At 45.9% G+C, this 20,729-nt stretch overlaps 1 protein-coding gene across 2 annotated transcripts in view; it reads right to left on the minus strand.

The window, feature by feature from the left end:
• Positions 1-20,729, minus strand: part of DVL1 (dishevelled segment polarity protein 1) — a 93,547-nt gene that overhangs the window by 47,602 nt on the left and 25,216 nt on the right. For both annotated transcript variants that reach the window (XM_035121027.3, XM_035121026.3), the window contains exon 2: positions 9,860-9,929. In XM_035121027.3, coding sequence (XP_034976918.2) covers positions 9,860-9,929 — 70 coding nt within the window. The remainder of the gene's footprint in view (positions 1-9,859; positions 9,930-20,729) is intronic.

Here is a 20,729-nt window from a genome sequence, read left to right on the forward strand (position 1 = left end):
GCAGAGGCCAGAGAAAGAACGATGAGTGGAGGTGCGTCCTATTTGCTGAAATCCTGTAACTTTTCATACCACAGATGTTCCCGTTTATTTTCTGTCCTACTTTTAAGTACCTCGGTTTAAGTACATAATTGGTTCCGGAAGTCTGTACTTAACCTGAAGCGAACTTTTCCATTGAAAATAATGGAAAGTGGATTAATCCGTTCCAGATGGGTCCGCGGAGTACTCAACCTGAAGCGTACTTAACCCGAGGTATGACTGTACAGTGCAAGAATTGCCCCTCCAGATGGCAATAAATCTCCTATCATCGGGAAACCACCGCAGAACCACTAATAAAGCAGAATTATATGTGGATAGCCCAGTATAAACCCACCCCTAATGCACTATGATTGCCTTAGCAACATGTTGCAGCAGACCTCATGGGAGGTCCAATGCCCATTCATCCTGATCGGCTCGCAGGGCGCTGTCATGGACTGGTTGGACATAGAAGAGTGGTGGGGGCCACCAGCTGGGGAACCAAGAAGGGAAGAAGGCTCAGAGCCCAGGGAATGGTGGTGGGATGACAACAAGCGGTCAGAGGACGAAGACTGGGAATAGGATGTATTGGAAGCTGAAGGGGTAACAGGGCTTAGTGAGCTGGGTGACTCTGTGGCAGAGAGAAGTCCAGAATCAGAGGCAGAAGCTGAAGCTGGTGAAAGGGAGGCGGCGGCGAAGAGATAAGAGATGTGTCAGGCTGGTGAAGAGTCACTGGTGTCTCTCCCTCCTGCTGCTCCCCTCCCCTTTTGTCTCCCAGAACCAGAAGAGGGCTGAAAGAGGTGGAGCAGCGGCAGGCTGCATGCAGGCATAGTCTCCAATTGCTGGGGGAAAGCTCTGGAGAGGAGGGGACTTGGATGGCTGTGGGGAGGCATGGACTTACAGTCCTGGCAACTGATTCATGGGGTAAGACCTATTGGGAATGAGCTGCTGTGCTCATTTAGTCCTGACACCCAGCCAAGTCTGTGAAGATCATGTTTTTGCTAATAAGGAGTTAGCTCCAACTTTGAACGGTGTGATTTACTCCCTGCTCGCTCTTTGAGAAGCACTTATACATCTTCCCATTAGTCATATGTCCAGTCCACACCTTTCCAATGCATTTCCCAACAGCAAGAAGTCTGATTCTTTTTTGTTGTTAAGTAGATTTCTTGCATTAGGACAACAGAGCACTTCAAAACACTTTGAACGTGCAAACTTAACATTCTAGTATATGCCTGAACACACACCCATGACATACTGACAGTCGGGAGGTACCCCAATGCCCACCTCCGCTGGCCACCAAGTTGCAACACCAAGTTGAGCTTCTGTCGACTGGCACATTTCCCCAATTTTAATTAGTTCGTTCAGCAACCAGCTACATTTCCAAAGTGAAATCATAGATGACAGCAAGCCGTTGGGGGAAAGCGAACTGCATAAAGCCAAGGGGTAGGAAGGGAATGGGAAAAGAATATATCACACAGACAAGACAGCCACAAAAGGCATGAATTATGGAGACTTTTTGTTCCCCCTAGAATAGCCTAAAATGGCAATATGTTTCTCATCAGAGACAAGCCCATCTCCCAAAATGAGAGCCATCAGGGAAACAGAGAAAGAATAAGATTATGCCGGCCCTTGGTGAAATTGGCAATCCTGTAGCTGGCGCAGAAGGGAACCGTTAATGGGAAAAAGGTAAGTCAGGGAGGCAGGTTGATGAGACGGATGAACAGAAAGCAGAAAAGGCTGTCCCTCCCCAAGGTGCTCTTTGACTGATGGAAATATCTGTACAATCTTTTAAAAAGAGAAAATCAAGGGAAGGATCGTGCAAGAGTCACACAAGTGACTTTCCTCCCTGTTGGGCTCATCTCAGAATCTAAAAAGAAAAACTTTTCTAAGACATCACATTCTACTGCTTTGGAGAGAAAGACAGGCACCTTTTTCTGCTGACGTCGCCTGCCTTCGTCAAGAGCAGAAAAAGACGGAGGAGGAAAGACGAAAAGCATTGAGGCAGCTTAAAGCAAGGTTAACCCACATGGCACTCCCCTAATGTGGTTGGACCACAACTTCCATCGGCCCCAGCCAGCAGAGCCAAAATTTTCCAAATTTGCACTTTCATAAACAATATGCAAACTGAAGCACCGCCATTCTTCAAGATTTGCACTTCTTCCGGAGAATACTGACAACGAATCTCTTCACCCTAGCTTTTGAGATGTGTATTTTGAGGGCCCACCTTGTTTTCATGATCATAAGCTATTTTAAAATGTTTTTAATACTGTGTTTTCATGTTGCAAGCTGCCCTGGAAGCTTAGGTGAAGAGCGGGTAATTAATAAATAACAACAACCACAACAATAACGTTGCAAAGCAAAAGAAAAAAGAAAAAAGCAAGCCTACAAAAATGCACAATGAAGAGAAATTGCTTCGCAAAAGTGTGCATTAGGCAAGATTGCAACCAAAAATGTAGTAGGATAATAAATGAGGACTTTTTTAAAAAGCAAATTGCTAAAGGACAATTTTAAGATTGAATTTTAGATTGGAAAAATAAGAAACAGAAAGAAGTGACATTGATCGATCCTTCCATCCTCGCAGTAAGCCTGCAACTTGTACACATTTAACTTGTGCACATTCCGTTTTATATGAGTGGGTTTGTTTTTTTAAGTAGCGGAAAGGGCACGTGGTCCAGGAAAAATGACTTTGGCAATTCCACCCACCATTGAACCCAATAGGTTTTGATTATACAGTCGTACCTTGGTTGCCGAACACCTTGGAACATACATTTTGGCTCCCGAATGATCGAAAACCGGAAATGAGTGTTCCGGTTTTCGAACGATTTTTGGAAGCTGAATGTCCAGTAGCCAATCGGAAGCCGCATCTTGGTTTTTAAACAGTTCTGGAAGTCAAACGGACTGCCGGAATGCATCCTGTTCGAGAACCAAGACACAACTGTACTTGATTTGGGTTTTAGGCACGGTCCCAGGAACGTAAGGCCCATGTAAATTGTGGGCTTGGTAAAGGTAAAGGGACCCCTGACCATTAGGTCCTGCAACTCTGGGGTTGCTCTGCGGCGCTCATCTGGCTCTATTGGCCAAAGGAGCCGGCGTACAGCTTCCAGGTCATGTAGCCAGCATGACTAAGCCGCTTCTGGCGAACCAGAGCAGCGCACGGAAACGCCGTTTACCTTCCCGCCATAGCAGTACCTATTTATCTACTTGCACTTTGATGTGCTTTCAAACTGCTAGGTTGGCAGGAGCAGGGACCGAGCAACGGGAGCTCACCCCATCACGGGGATTCGAACTGCTGACCTTCTGATCGGCAAGCCCTAGGCTCTGTGGTTTAACCCACAGCGCCACCAGCGTCCCCCAATTGTGGGCTTACTGTACTCTATTTTAAAAGGCACAATCACTCCCCAGCATCTCCAGGCAGGGCTGGGAAAAGACTCCTGCCTCAAATCCTGGACAGCATCTGCCGGTCAGTGTAGACAAGACTGAGATAAATGGAATAATGGCTGTGGACGATATAAAGCAGCTCTCTATGTTTTTACACACAAAGAATTCAGCTCACATTTTTTCATTGTATGTCTGGGTTGTGCCCAATGCTAGTTCTAGTCTGAGTAGACATACTGACTGTGACTAACATAAGGCCAATAATTTCAATTGGTTTATTCTAAGTGGGACATTAGGCCGCATTGACATCATATATTTGAAGGACTATGACACTAGTTAAAACAACCACGTCTTCGCCCCCTCCCCAGAATTCTGGGAGCTGTAGTTTGTTAAGGGTACTGAGAGTTGTTAGGTGACCCCCTCGATTCCCCCCACAGAACTACAATTCCCAGAGTGGCTTAACAATCAATCCCTCTTCACAGGGAACTGTGGGAATTGTAGTTCCGTGTGGGGAGCAGGGGGGTCACCTAACAACCCTCAGCACCCTTAACAGACTGCAAGTTCCAGAATTCTTCAGGGGAAGCCATGGCTGTTTAAAGTGGTAATCATATACTTCAAATGTATGCTGTGAAGGTGAACTTAGTTGGATTGACAGCCCATGACAAGCCACAGTTTGACGTAATGTGTGATTTGGATGCCGACGTCCTCCCTGAATTAAGACTTTCACCCACCTCTTACAATGAAATACAATTTCCACAATGTGTTTGCCCAGCCGCTGACGCTCAAGTGATGCATTACCCAAGCAAATTTAGCGGGCCCCTCCCTGTGGCGACTCTCAATCCAATACTAAGTTGAATGGATTTTTTAAAAATTTATTTTCATTAAAATCACAACCGCATGGGGCAGTGGGCCTGTTAAGCATCCATGTGCACAAAAGGAGACTAAGTATATATCGTTGGGTTTTTTTCAACGCCTCTGATAATGGGCACCAGAATGCCGGAGCCGGAGAAAAATGAAGCATGACATCACCGCAAACCAATTGGGAGCCGTGTCAATCCCAAGGAAGCCAATCGGGGAAGAGATGCGCCGTTAATGCGGTGCCTCCCTTGGAAATAAGGCAGAATGGCCTACAATGGTCAACCCACTGTGCGCAACCTGCCATCATCAGCCAGCGACTCGGCTACTCTCAGAATCAGCACGCAGTGAGCCAGCTTAATTCTTTTCACAAGGAAAAAGAGCTGGCCCCAGCAGGGTGGCTGGGCCTGGATTGTCGGAGGAAAGAAAATGGGGCTGCCTTTTCAGGAGCTATCAAGAGGCAATGGAGATCGTGAACAGCACGCACGCACGCACGCACGCACGCGCACACACACACACACACACACAGAGAGAGCCCTCGATGATGGAAGGGCGTGGACTGGCCGAGGTAGTCCCAATCCTGCTAGGCCAACTTCTAAAGTTAAGGAGGACGCAGGGTTTAATGAACTGCTCAGGAATTTGGTGGAAAAATAATGGAAGGTGAATTGTAAAGCTTTTGATCTCAGAATTTTATTGGTGAGCATCATGAATAAGGACTGGCGTAGATATAACACTGGCTGGCTGCACTCCTATTCATGAAACAAAATAAAAAAAATTCCTTCCAGCAGCACCTTACAGACCAGCTAAGTTTGTCATTGGTATGAGGTTTTGTGTGCAGGCACACTTCTTCAGATACTCCTATTCATGGTTATTATTATTATTATTATTATTATTATTATTATTAATACCCCGCCCATCTGGCTGGGTTTCCCCCGCCACTCTGGGCAGCTTCCAACAAATACCAAAATACATTAAAATATCAGAGATTAAAAACTTCCCTAAACAGGGCTGCCTTTAGGTGTTTTCTAAATGTCAGATAGTTGTTTATCTCCTTGACCTCCGATGGGAGGGCGTTCCACAGGGCGGGTGCCACTACCGAGAAGGCCCTCTGCCTGGTTCCCTGTAGCTTTGCTTCTCGCAGTGAGGGAACTGCCAGAAGGCCCTTGGCGCTGGATCTCAGTGTCCAGGCTGAACAATGGGGGTGGAGACGCTCCTTCAGGTATATAGGACCGAGACCGTTTAGGGCTTTAAAAGTCAGCACCAACACTTTGAATTGTGCTCGGAAACATACTGGGAGCCAATGTAGGTCTCTTAGGACCGGTGTTATGTGGTCTCGGCGGCCGCTCCCAGTCACCAGTCTAGCTGCCGCATTCTGGATTAGTTGTAGTTTCCGGGTCACCTTCAAAGGTAGCCCCACGTAGAACGCATTGCAGTAGTCCAAGCGGGAGATAACTAGAGCATGTACCACTCTGGTGAGACGGTCTGCGGGCAGGTAGGGTCTCAGCCTGCGTACCAGATGGAGCTGGTAGACAGCCGCCCTGGACACAGAATTAACCTGTGCCTCTATGGACAGCTGCGAGTCCAAAATGACTCCCAGGCTGCGCATCTGGTCCTTCAAGGGCTAGGAGACGAGGAGCTCTCTGCAGTTTCCTTGCCCATTTCTGCGCATGAATTTCCATTTAGCCCCCCCCCCCCCCCGGACTAATAATGCTTAACTAATAATGCTTAACAACTGCTCCGGCATTTTTCACAAACCATGGTTTGCTCTGAACCGCAGCGTGCAGTTGCAGTTAGAAGTGGGTTTGGAATGAGCCACTTGGCCCCACACACCAGTGCAGACAGCATGCTAATCGGAACCAGTTCCTGTGTTTGCCTTCCCCACCCCTCCCTCCCCATCACTTCTTTCCTTAAGCCTGAGGGCCAAGGACTATCTTGCTTGTTTTCATTTTATCTGAAAACTGCTCTGGGAGCTTTTTTTTCCCAACTGAGCAGCAGGATATATAAATAGTGCCAAAATTGAAAATTAAGGAGCAAGTTTTTAAGCAGGAGAGGAAGAGGCTAGGAACACACACTTGCCCTTCCTAACCAAGCAAAGTTCGATCTGCACCAGTCTTCGTAGGAGGAAACAATCTGTGTCAAACTAAGCTCTACCCAAAGTAGACCTGTTGACATTAATGAACACGAGTTATTTATTTAAATATTTATAACCCGCACCTTCATAAATATATCCACCCAGGGGTTTAAAACATATACGGTAATAAAATAAGCAAAAAAAGCATCCCTGCGATCAATAAAACATCATTAAATGCTGAATGGTTGAAAAGAGAAAATTCATATTGCAAAAAGGCTCCCTAAACACCATGCCTGGATGATTCCTGCCAAACCTCCACTGGCAGGGAGTTCCACAGGGCATGGCCTGCTCCACTAAAGTCTCAGTTCCTAGTAAAGGCCAAGAGGGGCATGTGGAACCACCAAAAGCAGGCCTTTGGAGGATCTCGATGATTGAGGTGGAGTGTAAGAATCCAGACCGTCCTTAAGGCGTGTTGATGGACCTCCTCTGAGTAGGATTAGCAATGGATACAACTCAGATATTTTATTGCTGACAGCAGTCCTCTGCAGGGATATTATAATGATTTTTTAAATAAAAAAAATCAAACCTATTTGTAATTGACAGAGTAGCTTTAAAAAGAAGCTGATGAAGTGAAGTGATTGAAACAAACTTACGCACTACCCCAAAAGTCAGCATGCGGGTGAATCGTTAAGATCCTGAGGAAAGGGTAATTTAAAATTTAACTACAGAAGCTAGCAACTTGGCGCTGCAACTTTATGTCATCTTGATTTCTGACCTCAAGCTACTGCTTTGGACAGATGAGAAAAGCAGTCCCCCTGGAATTAGGCAAACGTTTTAATCTTTTCATTTCATTCATTGGCTCCATCTTCCCTCCCTGACGCTGCTCTGGGGCCAATTACTTTTTGGGTCTTCTTACAGAAAATAGTCACATGGGCAACCCCCAGATCTCCTCCAAAACCCCCTCTTTATTGTGGATTCATGATTATTTGAGCACACAATGGTCCACAATCCCGCTTTCGATGCTGTTTGAGCCTGCAAATGTTTCAGGGAGGAAAACACGGCTTCGTTTCCAGCCAGTGAATGTCCTCTAATTCTCACTGCTGAAATCCTGTAACTTTTCATTCCACAAATCTTTATTAATTAATTTATTTTTTTGCACCACTATGGGTGAAGGATGACACTCGGCCTCTGGCAAACTGCTTGGTCCTTCAAAACACGAAGGGAGGAGAATAAACCAAGGGCAAGGAGTCCAAATGGCAAAATAGCTTGGGAGACACCACCTACAGCTCCTATTCAAGGCAGAAACTCCAGAGACAACCTGATCTTCAGTTGCGGATGCTTCTCGCTGTGAGTCACGAAGGCACGCCAACTCCTTCAAGAGCAGGAGGCGTTGTGGCTTTGTCCGTGGTGCTGAGCAGAAGAAAAAGGAGAAGTTCTCTACGATGCCAGCAGGAACTCTCAGTGAACGCAAGGCTTATCAATGGCTACTAGCCATACTGGCAATGTTCTGCCTCTGTATAACAGCTGCAGGGAATCACAAGTGCTCAGGTCTTGTTTGTGGGATTTCGGCTGGGGCAGCTGGTTGGACAATGTGAGAACAGGACGCTGGACTAGATGGGCCACTGGCCTGATCCAGCAGAGCTCCTTTAAGGTTCTTATGACTAACAGTGAGGGAGGGCTGTTGCCTTCATGCCATGCACCTGTGGGCACCCTGGAGGAATTTGATTGGATCCTGGGCTAGCTGGGCCTCCAGCCTGGAATACGGCAACTTCCTTTGTTCAAAGCAGAACAGCGATGAGGAATCCATGACTCTCGCAGAAGTTGGTGGACTACAACTCCCATCATCCCTGACCATTAGCCATGCTGGCTGGGGCTGATGGGAAGCTGGGCATCATCTAGAGGAGCACAAGGTTTCCCACCGCTGAAGCAAGGAGTACCAGAGACAACAAAGCCCTTGTGTGCAATTGCCATAAACCACACATCAGTGTTCAAAATCCACATTTTGAGCATTTTTGCACCTGGGCTATTGGCCACTTTCAACCAAGTGAAGATGCCCAGGCACCAGGATGGTGCCTGTTGTCTCCACCCCACCACCTGGAGGTGCATGCCTGGGGATCCTTGGATCTTGACAGTTTTCACACACTAGCAACACATCCTGGAGAATTCTATCTGTTGCATTTTATCTGCACAATCAGAAGTACTTTCAGGAGCCAAAAAGTTGTATTGAAAAATATGGCTTTCGAGCCGTCTGGCCCCAAAATGGCAACTAGGGATTGTGTGTTGGTGACTGTAACCCTGGTTAAAGGAGCTATTTGGAGCCTGGCTTTTATAATCTGAATTTCTAAAACTGCCACACATTATTTCATAAAAAGCGTCTAGCAAATGAGTTTGAAGTCTACCCAACAGCCCTCAGTAACCGCCAAGTAATGATGCTAGGGACAAGGGGTTATAGCCAACTAACTCTACTCAAGAGTAAACCCACTGAAATGTATGGACCGTAATTAGCCATGTTCACTAGCTACTCTCTGAGTAGAAGTAGCTAGGGATACAACTCAAGAGCTAGTACAGGTCTGAAGAAATGTTTGGTAAAAGCATCCCAGAAAAATGATTATACCCACACCAAGCTTTAAAAGCACCATAAATCCACCCCCATTTGACTTAAAGGCACGTTAGCGCTGTGAGTCACCCTCAAGAGTCATAAAGCCATGCCGAATCGCGGCAAACCGCTCATAAACCTCCCAATACAAAATAAACGGCAAAAGACACACACACACACAGCCAAGAGTGAAATGCCTGCAGAATCTGCCAGCAAGCATGGAAATTTTTGCAGAGTGGTATAATAATAATAATAATAATAATAATAATAATAATAATAATAATAATAATAATAATGTGATTACAGGCTTTTAAGCAGAGCAAGGGCATTAGAGCAAAGTACCTGTCGGCTGAAAACAAAGCAAAAAACTAACACCATCGCTTGATTTCTCAACATTTGGACCCATGCAGCTTGAGCACACAGCCTGTGCAGAAAAACAAAGGCATACGAGGGAATGTGGAAGGTGTACTTGAGATATTTTACCTGTAATGGTTATGCGGCAGCCACTGTTAAGAGGCAAGCACACAGGTGGGAACCAGGCCTGTGCCAAACAGGCAGAGTGTAGAAGACAGGCCTTAAAATAGTCCTGGGATGCTGCAATTGTAACTTACAACCCGGACATCAGAATTAGAAGTGAGGTAGGGTAGGAATTGGATTCAGCTCGCACTTAAAGGCCATTAATCATCCTAATTTGTATTTTCCAAAGCAATGCAACCACACAGTGGTATTCTCAGACTAGGTATGGGGATCAGTTAACATCTGGTGGGATTTTAATGAGAAACTACCTAATCTTGGGGATTTTAAATTGTTTTAAACTGTTGTGAAATGTTGAGTTTTCCGAGAGAAGGGACTGACTATAAAACCACTCTTGTCTTATTAGATCTAGCAACGGCTCCTGCAGGGCCCCAAAACATTTCTACCGATCGCAGAATTGAAAGGGCTCTACATACCCAAGACACGACACGTCCATTGAAGCAGGGTAGCTTTGCATTGTCATCCGAGATCTCCTCTTTCACAACCCTGGATGGAGGAAGATGAGAGAAACGGGAAAACATCAGGAGTTCATATCGGAGAATGGCATTTTAATGTGCAGTGCTTTGAAAAGAAGGAAAGCATCCATCTATCTATCTATCCATCCCTCCCTCCCTCCCTCCATCCATGCATAAATCCATCCATCCATCCATCTATTTCATGAAATTTATATACTGCTTGCTTGTATTTTTTAAAAAAACCAGAACAAAACAATGAAGCCACCAATGAAAAACAATTTAAAACAACAATTTAAGACATTCAAATACAGGTAATAATAATAAAAATCAATAAGCTGAAAGCCAGATTAAAACACACGTTGACATTCTACATATCTGGACAGGCCTGCCTATACAAAAATGTTTTTAGCAGGTGTTGAAAAGAGCACAGTAAAGAGGACAGTGTCTGATGCCAATGTGTAGGCGCAGCCACACTAAAGAATCAATTTCTTACAACTGTGGAACAAATATTATGCAGCACCTGTAACAGTGCCAGGTCTGTAGATCTCACAGCTGTGGAGTGGGCGTATAAGGAGCAAGGTGATCTCGCAGGCAAAACTGGTCTCAAACTGTTTTAAAGATGCTGGTCATCAGCCCTAAAGGGTTAACTCCTCCCAGAATGCAATTAGCCCATTTTTTAAAATATATAAATGACAGATAACCCAGGAAAGATACTAAAACAGCAGAACACACACAGAGAGAGAGAGAGAGACGACCAGCAGTATCAAAATAAGTAAAAATAAAAAAGACTGTATCGACAATCTTTTTGGAAGGCTGGCATGGAAAGGGTTAAAGCGGGCTTGGGGGGGGAGCATTACTTATGTTATTTAACAAAATGTATGCCCTACTTGAGTGTAACAAAAAACACAAGTGGTTTACAAAAAGCTATTAATGTTACCAGTACAGTACAAAACTGTTTAAAAGTAGTAATCAAAAACATTTTAACAACAATCAGCAATTAACCAGCCCCAAGGTCCTTTCCACTCAAACTATTCACCAAGTACTGTAGCTGAGGTCTCTCTCTCTCTCTCTCTCTCTCTCTCTCTCTCTCTCTCTCTCTGAACTTGGAGCTGCCATAATTTGAACTCAAGACCTTTCACAGGCAAAGGAAATTCCCTCTTGAGCAACACAGGCCCCCCATGCAGAGATTAAGCAGCTTTCTTTCTCTAGGCATAGAGGGAATAGAGGTGTGTTTCTCTAGGCATAGAGGTGTGTTTAACCTGGAGAAGACAAGTGATCAAAATTTATTTATTTATTTTACCTAATGCCATCCAATTTTCTCCATATTTTGTACACTTGTTGAATGATCAAAACTAAGTTTAATTCTAAAATTTTAATTTTTCATCTCATCCCGTTTTTGAGTTGTGAAGGTTTGGAATTTCAAAAAAATTGACAATTTTGGACTTCGGAAGGTGATCGACTCTCCTTCACTGGTTGTTGTTGTTGTCGCTGTTGTTTTTAGCAGAGACTGGATGGCCGCTTGTCAGGGATCATTTGGCTGTGATTCCTGCATTGCAGGGGGTGAGACTAGATGTCCCTTGGGGTCCCTCTTCCAGCTCTATGATTCTAGGACTGATACTTTGAGCCCATGGTTGAGTTTAATTAGTTAATGAACTTGCTTCTGGCTGCGCACCTGCAATATTTCAACCCATATTAGTGTCTCTCTAGCCCACAAATTGAGAATTCATCTCCGGAGGGGGGAAATGAGCTGCTTCTCCCCGTGCAAAACAAACACAATTTTGTTTCCTCCTTGCTTCACTTCAGATCTTTCCATTTTGGTCCCAAGGGGGGGACACCCCCACCTGGAAACCTCAACAATCTGGTGGTGCCTCGTTTGGCTTTTTGGAGTTGTTTGCTTCCTTTAAAAACACCACTCCCTCTGCTTGTTTAATGATTCCCTCCGTGGTTCTCCTGCCATGCGAGGGTGGGGGGCACAAAGGAAGGAGTGAGTCTTCAAAGCCTCATCAAAGAGGTACCCTTAAAAAACCCGTGTGCGTTTGCAAAAGGCGGAAATCAGACAGAGGGCTGTGTTTCTCTCCCCCTTGCAGATAAGACATTGGAAATCTACTCGCAGAGAGCCGAAGTCTAACAAGGCTTTATCAGTGTTGGATCGAGACTGTGGGGCAGGGATGGGGGACCTGTGCCTCCCTGGGGCAGAGCTTTATTGTTGAGTCGTCAATACCGCCCTGCATTCCCCCCTGGTGTCCTGATTTGCAGAGTTGATGCACGCTGCCCAATAACATTAACCTAATAACCTAAACAAGGGACCCAGGTGGCGCTGTGGTTAAACCACTGAGCCTAGGGCTTTGCTGATCAGGTCGGAGGTTCGAATCCCTGCGACGGGGTGAGCTCCCGTTGCTTGGTCCCAGCTCCTGCCAACCTAGCAGTTCGAAAGCACGTCAAAATGCAAGTAGATAAATAGGAACCGCTACAGCGGGAAGGTTAACGGCATTTCCATGTGCTGCTCTGGTTTGCCAGAAGCAGCTTTGTCATGCTGGCCACATGACCTGGAAGCTATACGCCGGCTCCCTCGGCCAATAATGCGAGATGAGCGCGCAACCCCAGAGTCGGTCACGACTGGACCTAATGGTCAGGGGTCCCTTTACCTTTTTAATAACCTAAACAGCTAAATTATAGAATTGGCTCCCACAACAAGAGGCAGCGATGGCGGCCAACGTGGCTGGCTTGAAAAGAGGATGAGGCAAATTCGTGGAGGAGACGGCTATTGATTGCTGCTAGCAATGGTTCTTCAGCATCCACTTCGTTGGACTGTTCATGTTGTGCGGATGCCCGATTATAGTCTTCCAAAGCAACTACTCTACGTATTCCGAACTTAAAAATGGAAAAATGGTCAACAAAAGAGGTTCAAAGACTCTCTGAAGGCAAATCTTTAAAAATGTAGTATAAACACCGACAACTGGGAAACACTGGCCTGCAAGAGCTCCATTTGGAGAATAGCTTTTACCAAAGGTGTCGTGGACTTTGAAGATGCTCGAACTCGGGATGAAAGGGAGAAATGAGCTAAGAAGGTGGCACACTTGGCAAACCCTCACCGTGATCAACTCCTGCCTGGAAACCTATGTCCCCACTGTGGAAGGATGTGTAGATCCAGAATTGATCTCCACAGTCACTTACGGGCTCACTGGTAAAACCGTGTTTATGGAAGACAATCTTACTCGGCTACAAGTGATCCCCAAAGAAGAAGATGACGGATATGCTCTGTTTCCATGGACAGAGAGGCATTATGATTCTGAATACCAGCTGCATGGAACCACAGAAGGGGAGAAAGCTGTTGTGCTTAGGTCCTGCAGGTTGTGCTTAGGTCCTGAGCTGGGATTTTCCAGAGCCACTACGGGCCAGAGCAGACGATACTGGGCTTGCAGTGCAAGGCCGTGTCGGTTGTTTATGTGCCCCACCGGTGCACAAGCAGAATATATATTAGGTGAATTAACAAAACCACATTAGAAGTTGAACAGCGCCTCTGATTCACGCATGCTTCGGGTGGTTAGTTATTAAAACAATGAGTTCGATAGCTCCGCTCTCGATGCTCCACTTTTTTTTTATTGCATCACACATTCCTGGTAGCAATTTAATCAGCAGAATGAGTTAAAGAGAGTTTGCTCTCCCTCTGTTTTCATTTTTTTCAAAGCCTTTTAAGAGTCGCCTTGGGGGAAAACAAATCAGGTTAAGATGGGGTGGGGTGGGGAAGAGAGATTGAGCAGCGAATTAGTACAGCATCATCGCCATCTCTTTCAACGGTACTCCTTTCTTACAAGGTTGGCCGTGGCAAGTGGCAAATTTGGACAGGCTAATTGCCATTCGCCTGTGGTGAGTGAGGGTTTCTGCCAGGCAACCAAGCAAACAAGAGAGTCGATTTTCAGCAGTTAGGTACGGAACCTGATTTAACTGCACTCCTCTTTATCCAGAGCAGGCACCGACAAGATGCTCATCACACTGAACGTGACATGCAGCCCTCTGGCAAGTGTGATGTGACGTCAGCTTTCCTTCCAACTTTGAATCCGCAGGGGTAGGCAGAGGTTGTCCAGGCAACGGCGCAGTGACCCACCCACCCACCAACACCAAATTCCCAGCTCCAAAGCTTGATGGCCACATGGGCAAGAGGTCTATGTATTGGGGGGGGATGCATGCACATCCATACACACAATCTCCTGACTGCTGGTTTAGTTTGATGCTACTGTATATTCTGCAGCATGTCACTGATGCAATAATAGTGTGTTAGTGGTGGATTTGTCCTGGACCATACGCATGTAATTCCACTTTATTAGTTGTTCTGCAATGCCTCCCCAATGTTAGTATATTATTGCCATCAATATTGCCACTCTGGTGCTATAGTACAGTGAAAGCGGGACAACCTCCCCCCCCCCCTTAATATTACTGATGGCATATAGAAGTTACAGGATTTCAGCAAGAAGAACGCCCTCCCACCAGATGTCAAAGAGAAAAACAACTACAGTGGAACCTCGGTTTACGACTACCTCCGTTTATGAACGCTTCAGGGAGCGATCGCCGCAGACCTGGAAATGTTTACATCCGGGTTCTGCGGCGTCGGATGCGCAGACGTAATCTGCGCAGCTCGCGCATGTGCAGAAGCATGCCTTCGGCGAGCGAACGCCTCCGCGGAACGGTTTGCGGTCGCAAACCGAGGTACCACAGTACCAGAGTTTTAGAGGACACCTGAAGGCAGCCCTGTTTAGGGAAGCTTTTAATGTTTAATAAATTATTGTAGTTTAATACTTCTGTTGGGAGCCACCCAGAGTGGCTGGGGTATAAATAATACAATAATAATAATAAGCTACATGCACCCATTAGAAATGAAACAATATGTTTGCCCCAAAGCGTTTGCAGTATTGAAAGTGGGAATCAGGTACTGTATAACCAACAGCATCATGAGGACAAATCACCATGAATGCACAACAAAGTGGGCCTCTGGAGGGGCTCTACATACATAACGTATATACATACATACATACATACATATATACATATAAATTCTGCAAAATGCTTGTAAGAAAAGGGGGAGGGGGTCCGAAGAGAGCTGAATATCCTCACATCAAATGCTTCGGCACATCATAAATAAAAGATTTGCGGCAACAATTCTTCTAAGCTCTTCCAAGTGACAACTGGCGTTATTGATCTTGTGCTGTCACATTCCACGCTAAGGAAGGGCAATATTGAGTGCGGCCAACAAGACAGGAAGTGGTACCAAAAAACCCACGGTGTCCACTCTTGGTCCTCCACAGAGCTAAACAGTTACCAAGGAAAAGCAGTTCTTCCTTAACCAAACTGAACACGCACATAACATTCGAGTGTTCAAAGCCCTTCACAGGCATTATCTGATGTTAATCCTGATATGTCCTAAGAACATTAATAAGAGCTCGGCTGCTAGATTAGGCTACCCTCCTAGTCCAGTATCCTGTTCTCACAGTGGCCCAAACAGATACCCCAGCGCAAAAGCCACTCTCCTCACTTGCAATTCCCAGTATTCCTGCCTCCGACCAGTGGATAAACCTTCTCAAATCAAATAAATAAATGAACAGACACCCTGCAGGTTTTCACATCTCATGTTTGCACTGTGAAGCTGAAACGCCTTAGGTTGGCTTAGATGGAGTGCGTGCACACACAGAGACTTATGGGGCTCTGCAATATTCACATACAATTATGTCCCATCTTTCCATTAACAGGCTTAGAATGGTTGACCAAAAAAACCCCCAATTAAAATAAATATTCCTTTTAATCCCACTAGCTCTCCAAAAGAGCTCAGTATGGTTCATCTAGTAACAGCCCCCACCACACACACACACTAGGAATGGCTGACTCTGTCAATTTAATTTTCTCTCAGTTTTACTAGTCAGTTCCTCCCATTTCCATATCAGTCATACCTTGGTTTTCAAACAGCTTAATACTCAAAAGTTTTGGCTCCCAAACACCGCAAACCCGGAAGTGAGTGTTCCAGTTTGCAAACGTTTTTGGGAAGCCGAACGTCCGACGTGGCTTCCGAGTGAGTGCAGGAAGCTCCTGTAGCTAATTGGAAGCTGCGCCTTGGTTTTCAAACGTTTTCAGAAGTCGAACCGACTTCTGGAACAGATTCCGTTCAACAACCAAGTTATACTTTTCGCTTAAGTGCTCAAGAAAATCCATCAGTATTTCAGTGTAAATTACGCCAAATGTAAGCAATTTTGTATGCAATTTTTCCCAAGCCTACCTTTTCTTACGTAGCAAATTCATCCCAATGCATTTGTTTATGTTATTTCCTTTAATGTGTGCATTTTCATGCACACTTTACCCCAGTATGTGCATTTTTGTACACATGGCTCGGCCAGCAAATCACACAGCAGAAATCCAGAGAACTGTGAGTTTCGAAAGATGGCTGCATTTGGATTCACACTTTGTTTCGGGAAGTGAAAATTAGGCAGGTTTGGCTTTAAATGCAATCAAGATTCTCCCCCATTCGTCATCTCTCTCTCTCTCTCTCTCTCTCTCTCTCTCTCTCTCATACACACACACAAACACTTCAACCTCATAGCAACCTTGCAAGGCGGTTTATATTGAAAACAAGCAACTGGCCCAAGGTCATCCAGCCAACCTCATAGGACCAATGAAACCTGGTCTCCCAGGCCTGCTTAACTTCAGCACTCTCAACCCATTTCTCTCTCTCTCATTTCCAAGAGCAGAAAACAAAACTACTATGGGCAGGAGGTTCTTTTTAACTGCACAGCTAGGGGACTGGGAGCACCACAGCCCCACCACCACCAAAAAGCCCCCCTAGAACAGCTGGCTTGGCTTTCCTTCTCTCCAGGGAGCAATTATGCACAAGCTGTTGGAACATCCACCTCTTAAAATAGCAAGGTTGTTTTGTTTTGTTTCCCTCTGGAGGACGAGGGTTGGGCAGAAATTCCAGACAAGAGGAGGAGCTGGTTCAAAACATAAGCTGATATTTGGTCGTGACCTTTGGCACAGGAAAAAGCTAGCGCCAGTTTAAGCTGGGTGGGTGTGGCTTATGCCGGCTTCCTCTCCACCCCATGCACAGAATCGTGGTGTTGGAAAGAAACCTTGTAGGAACATAGGAAATTGCCTAATATATTCATCCAACTCTGCAGTGGCCGGCAGCGGCATTCCAGGGCTTTGGGCAGATAGTGGGATTTGACCTTCTGCATAAAAACAAATGCTCTGCCACTGAGTTATAGTCCTTCCCTCTTGGAGGTTCATCTAGTCTACCCCCCTACTCAGAGCCAGAATCTTGCAACTGCAGCAGCCCTGAGGGATGGCTACCCAGTTTCTGCGTAGATACCTCTCGCAAAGTAGGGGTCCATCACCTTCCAAAGGAGCCTGTTCTTCTGGCCATGGTTTGCACAGGACGCTAAACCAAACCATGGCTTAGCACGAACGCATGAGCTCCAGAATAGATGTCCCCAGCTTTCCTCCTACCTGGTCGTTCTGCTGCTCCACACTGAGCCAGGCCCTAGCATGTTGCTCCCGGTTTAGCTTTCTCTCTCAACTATCCATGAGCCGTAACTAAGATTTGTTCTATGGCTTGTTAGTTTACGGTTTGCCTGGGAGAGCTATGGCATTGTGGCCCAACACCAGACTTCACAGGGAAAGCGCCAAGGCTAGTCAAAGGCTGCCGAACTGTGGAGAGCTCCGAGCGAGCAACTCACTCTGGCAGAGGTTGGGAGCAGACTGGGGTCTCTTATACCTCCTCCAGGCTCCACCCCTTTGAAAGAACTTTGGAGCCTTAAAGGGCCAGTCCTCTGGGCTGAAGACGAACACTCCTTCAACTTCCCATAGCTTCCCTCTTGGTTCACTGCGGACACTGGCAGACTGATTTCTTTAGGAATGCTGGAAATCACATTCCCTGGGCCCGCTATTCCCACGCCTGGCCTATGACAGTGCTCACATCTATGAAACCCACCTGTAAGGGTGACTCCCTACAGGGAGCCAGCCCCCATCATCCTGACGTCCGCCTCGTCAAGTACAGAGAGCACCAATGATTCTGAAGCAGCCAGAGGGGGAGGAAGAGACTCGGAGGGGGAGAGAAATCAGAGTGAGGAACAATGGGAAAGCTCGGGGGTGGAGGGATGCAGGCAGACGCTTTGGGATGCTGCAGAGCCAGGGAACCGACTGCTGAGGGAGGAAGCTGAAAGGGCATCACTCCTTCCGGCGCCAGAAGTAAGAAGAGTGCCGCAACGCGGGTCAAGGGGGCGGCGTTTTGGGGTGCCCAGACTACTTTGCTGGCGTAGGAACAGACGTACGCCATTGCCGGATTCTGATTCGGGATGAGAGGTCATGTTTTAAGCTGTCTCTACACTGTAAACAAAGAGCACAATAAACGTCTTTGAAGACAAACTGGACTCAGGCGGAGTTACTCCAGAGTAGCCACGACGACCCTCTGACACCACCCTTAGCTCTGAAATGAAAATTTGCAACACTAGGAACACTAAATTATAAGTGCCTATGCCCTATGGAAGCTGGTGAGCAATGGGACTGACAGGGCAGAACATGGGGAGCATTGGATTATTTGGTTCCATTTACCTGTTGGAGCCCTTAGTATGCAGAGTAAGGCGGCAGGAATGCAACACCTGATTGATTTGGATCTTCTGTCAGAAAAAGGCCTTCTAGACTTGCCATTTCCAACACACACCATGGACTGGCACGCTCATATGTTTTGCAAGAGTAGCCTGCAAGGAGTTAACTCCCGTATGACGAAAGGCTGCAGTATTTGGGACTTTTCCGTTTAGGGGAAAGGTGAGCAAGAGGCGACACCAGAGAAGTTTATAACATCATGCCTGGCTTAGAGAAAGTGGGTAGAGAAAAAAAAATCTCCCTCTCTCCTAACCCTAGAACTCGGGGGCATTCAATGCAGCTGAATGTTGGAAGATTGGGGCAGAACAGGAGACAGGGCACCCCATGTGTGCAGGTCCTGTAAGGAATCACATGAGTTGGAAGGGACCCTGAGGGTCCTCTAGTCCAACCCCCCTGCAATGCAGGAAGATGCAGCTGTCCCATACAGGGATTGAACCCGCAACCTTGATGTTATCAGCACTGTACTCTAACCAACTGAGCTATCCAAGCAAAGAAGAGGCAGGCGAGGGGGGGGAGAGCACTCTCAAAATAGACTTTTTTTCCATTTGAAAACCACCACCCATCAAGTTGTCCTCCACAAGAGAATGACTCCCAGGCCTCTCGACTGCAGCACCAAATGCAGAAAGGCAGGAAATGTAGGCCACCTCAAGTCTGCTTTGTGGGAGTGGGGGAAAGGAAGGGGACAAAATCCTCGAGAATTTTCACATTAATGCCGCATTAATACTGAAAGCAATCAAGTGTGTGTTTCTCCAGCAACAAATAATAGTAAATTGTCCTTTGTGGCAACTTATTGGACCAAGACGGATGAGCATTCTACATGTCTTGATTAGACAAATATGTTTTAAGCAGGTTTCCGAAAAGAGTACAGCGAAGGCAGCTGCCAGGTGTCAACAGGCAGGGAGTTCCAAAGTGTACGTGCTGCCATGCTAGGAGTTTGCTTTCTTACAAGTGCGGGGTGTATTATGTGGCACCTGTAACAGTGCCAGTTCCACAGATCAAAGCAGTCTCATGCGGGCACAAATGGGGCAAGGCAATCCCAGCTGTAAAATGGTCCAAAGCTGTTAAGGGCTTTACATACCAACAGCAACACCTTGAATTTGTCTTGGCGACAAATTGGCAGCCGGTTAAGATCTCTGAGCAGAGGTGTTATATAAGCTAAGAAGATCTCCCTCTTGTTACCAACCGTACTGCAGAATACTGCACTAGCTGCAATCAGATGTCCAAGAAATAAACAACTATCCGACTTTCAGAAGACATCTGAAGGCAGCCCTGTTCGGGGAAGCTTTTAATATTTGATGAATTGTTGTATTTTAATATTTTGTTGGAAGCCACCCAGCCAGATGGGCGGGGTATTAATAAAATAAATAAAATAATGATAATAATAATAGTAATACTGGATCAAGCACAAGGAAAGTCCCTCATAGAAGTTACCAATGCCTGAATGACAGAGATCATGACTGGCACAGCTGAAAAAGGGTGCTTCTAGCCACTGAGGCTACTTGGACATCCAAGTGACAGAGCTGGATCCAGGAGCATCGCCCGATTGCACGCCTGCTCCTTCAAGGAGAGCAGCAAGCAACTGACCGATTTCTCAGACACACAGAAAAGGAGTTCACTGTTGTTAGGTTTTTCTTTAAGATCGGCATGGTCAATGGTGCTACTCAGAGATGTGTGTTTGTAGCCCTGATCTGAATGATAGCACACCGGTGAGCTTTTTGACAATTTGAATAATTGGAGGTGGAGTTTCCTTGCTGCACTGAATGTGGCAAGGTGTTTGGGTAATTGATTATTTTTTTTTTATTTTTTTTAAATACATTTTATTCCGATTTTCCAAATTCAACAAATTAACAAAACCAATCTTTTATACAAAATCTTATATTCACATCTTTTACCTTGCTCCGCCGAGCTATGACTTCCCCCCCTCCCTTCATGCGGGTTTCTTGTTAATTCCCTTTTTTGCAGTTCCTTTTTTAACATATTGGTCAATTCGTAAGGTTTATTTTAATCCTGCGAGAGTTTTTAATGATCTACAGTTTTTCTCCATATAGTCCACATATTTACTCCAGTCCTTTTGAAACCTTGTCTCCCCCTGGTCACGAATCTTGCATGTCAATCTAGCAAGTTCAGCATAGTCCATCATTTTTTTCTGCCACTCCACAATTGTAGGTAATTCCTGTAGTTTCCATTTTTG

This window comes from Zootoca vivipara, chromosome 6 (genome assembly GCF_965207765.1).
Source record: "Zootoca vivipara chromosome 6, rZooViv2.hap1.1, whole genome shotgun sequence".
In the NCBI taxonomy this organism is placed as follows: domain Eukaryota; kingdom Metazoa; phylum Chordata; class Lepidosauria; order Squamata; family Lacertidae; genus Zootoca; species Zootoca vivipara.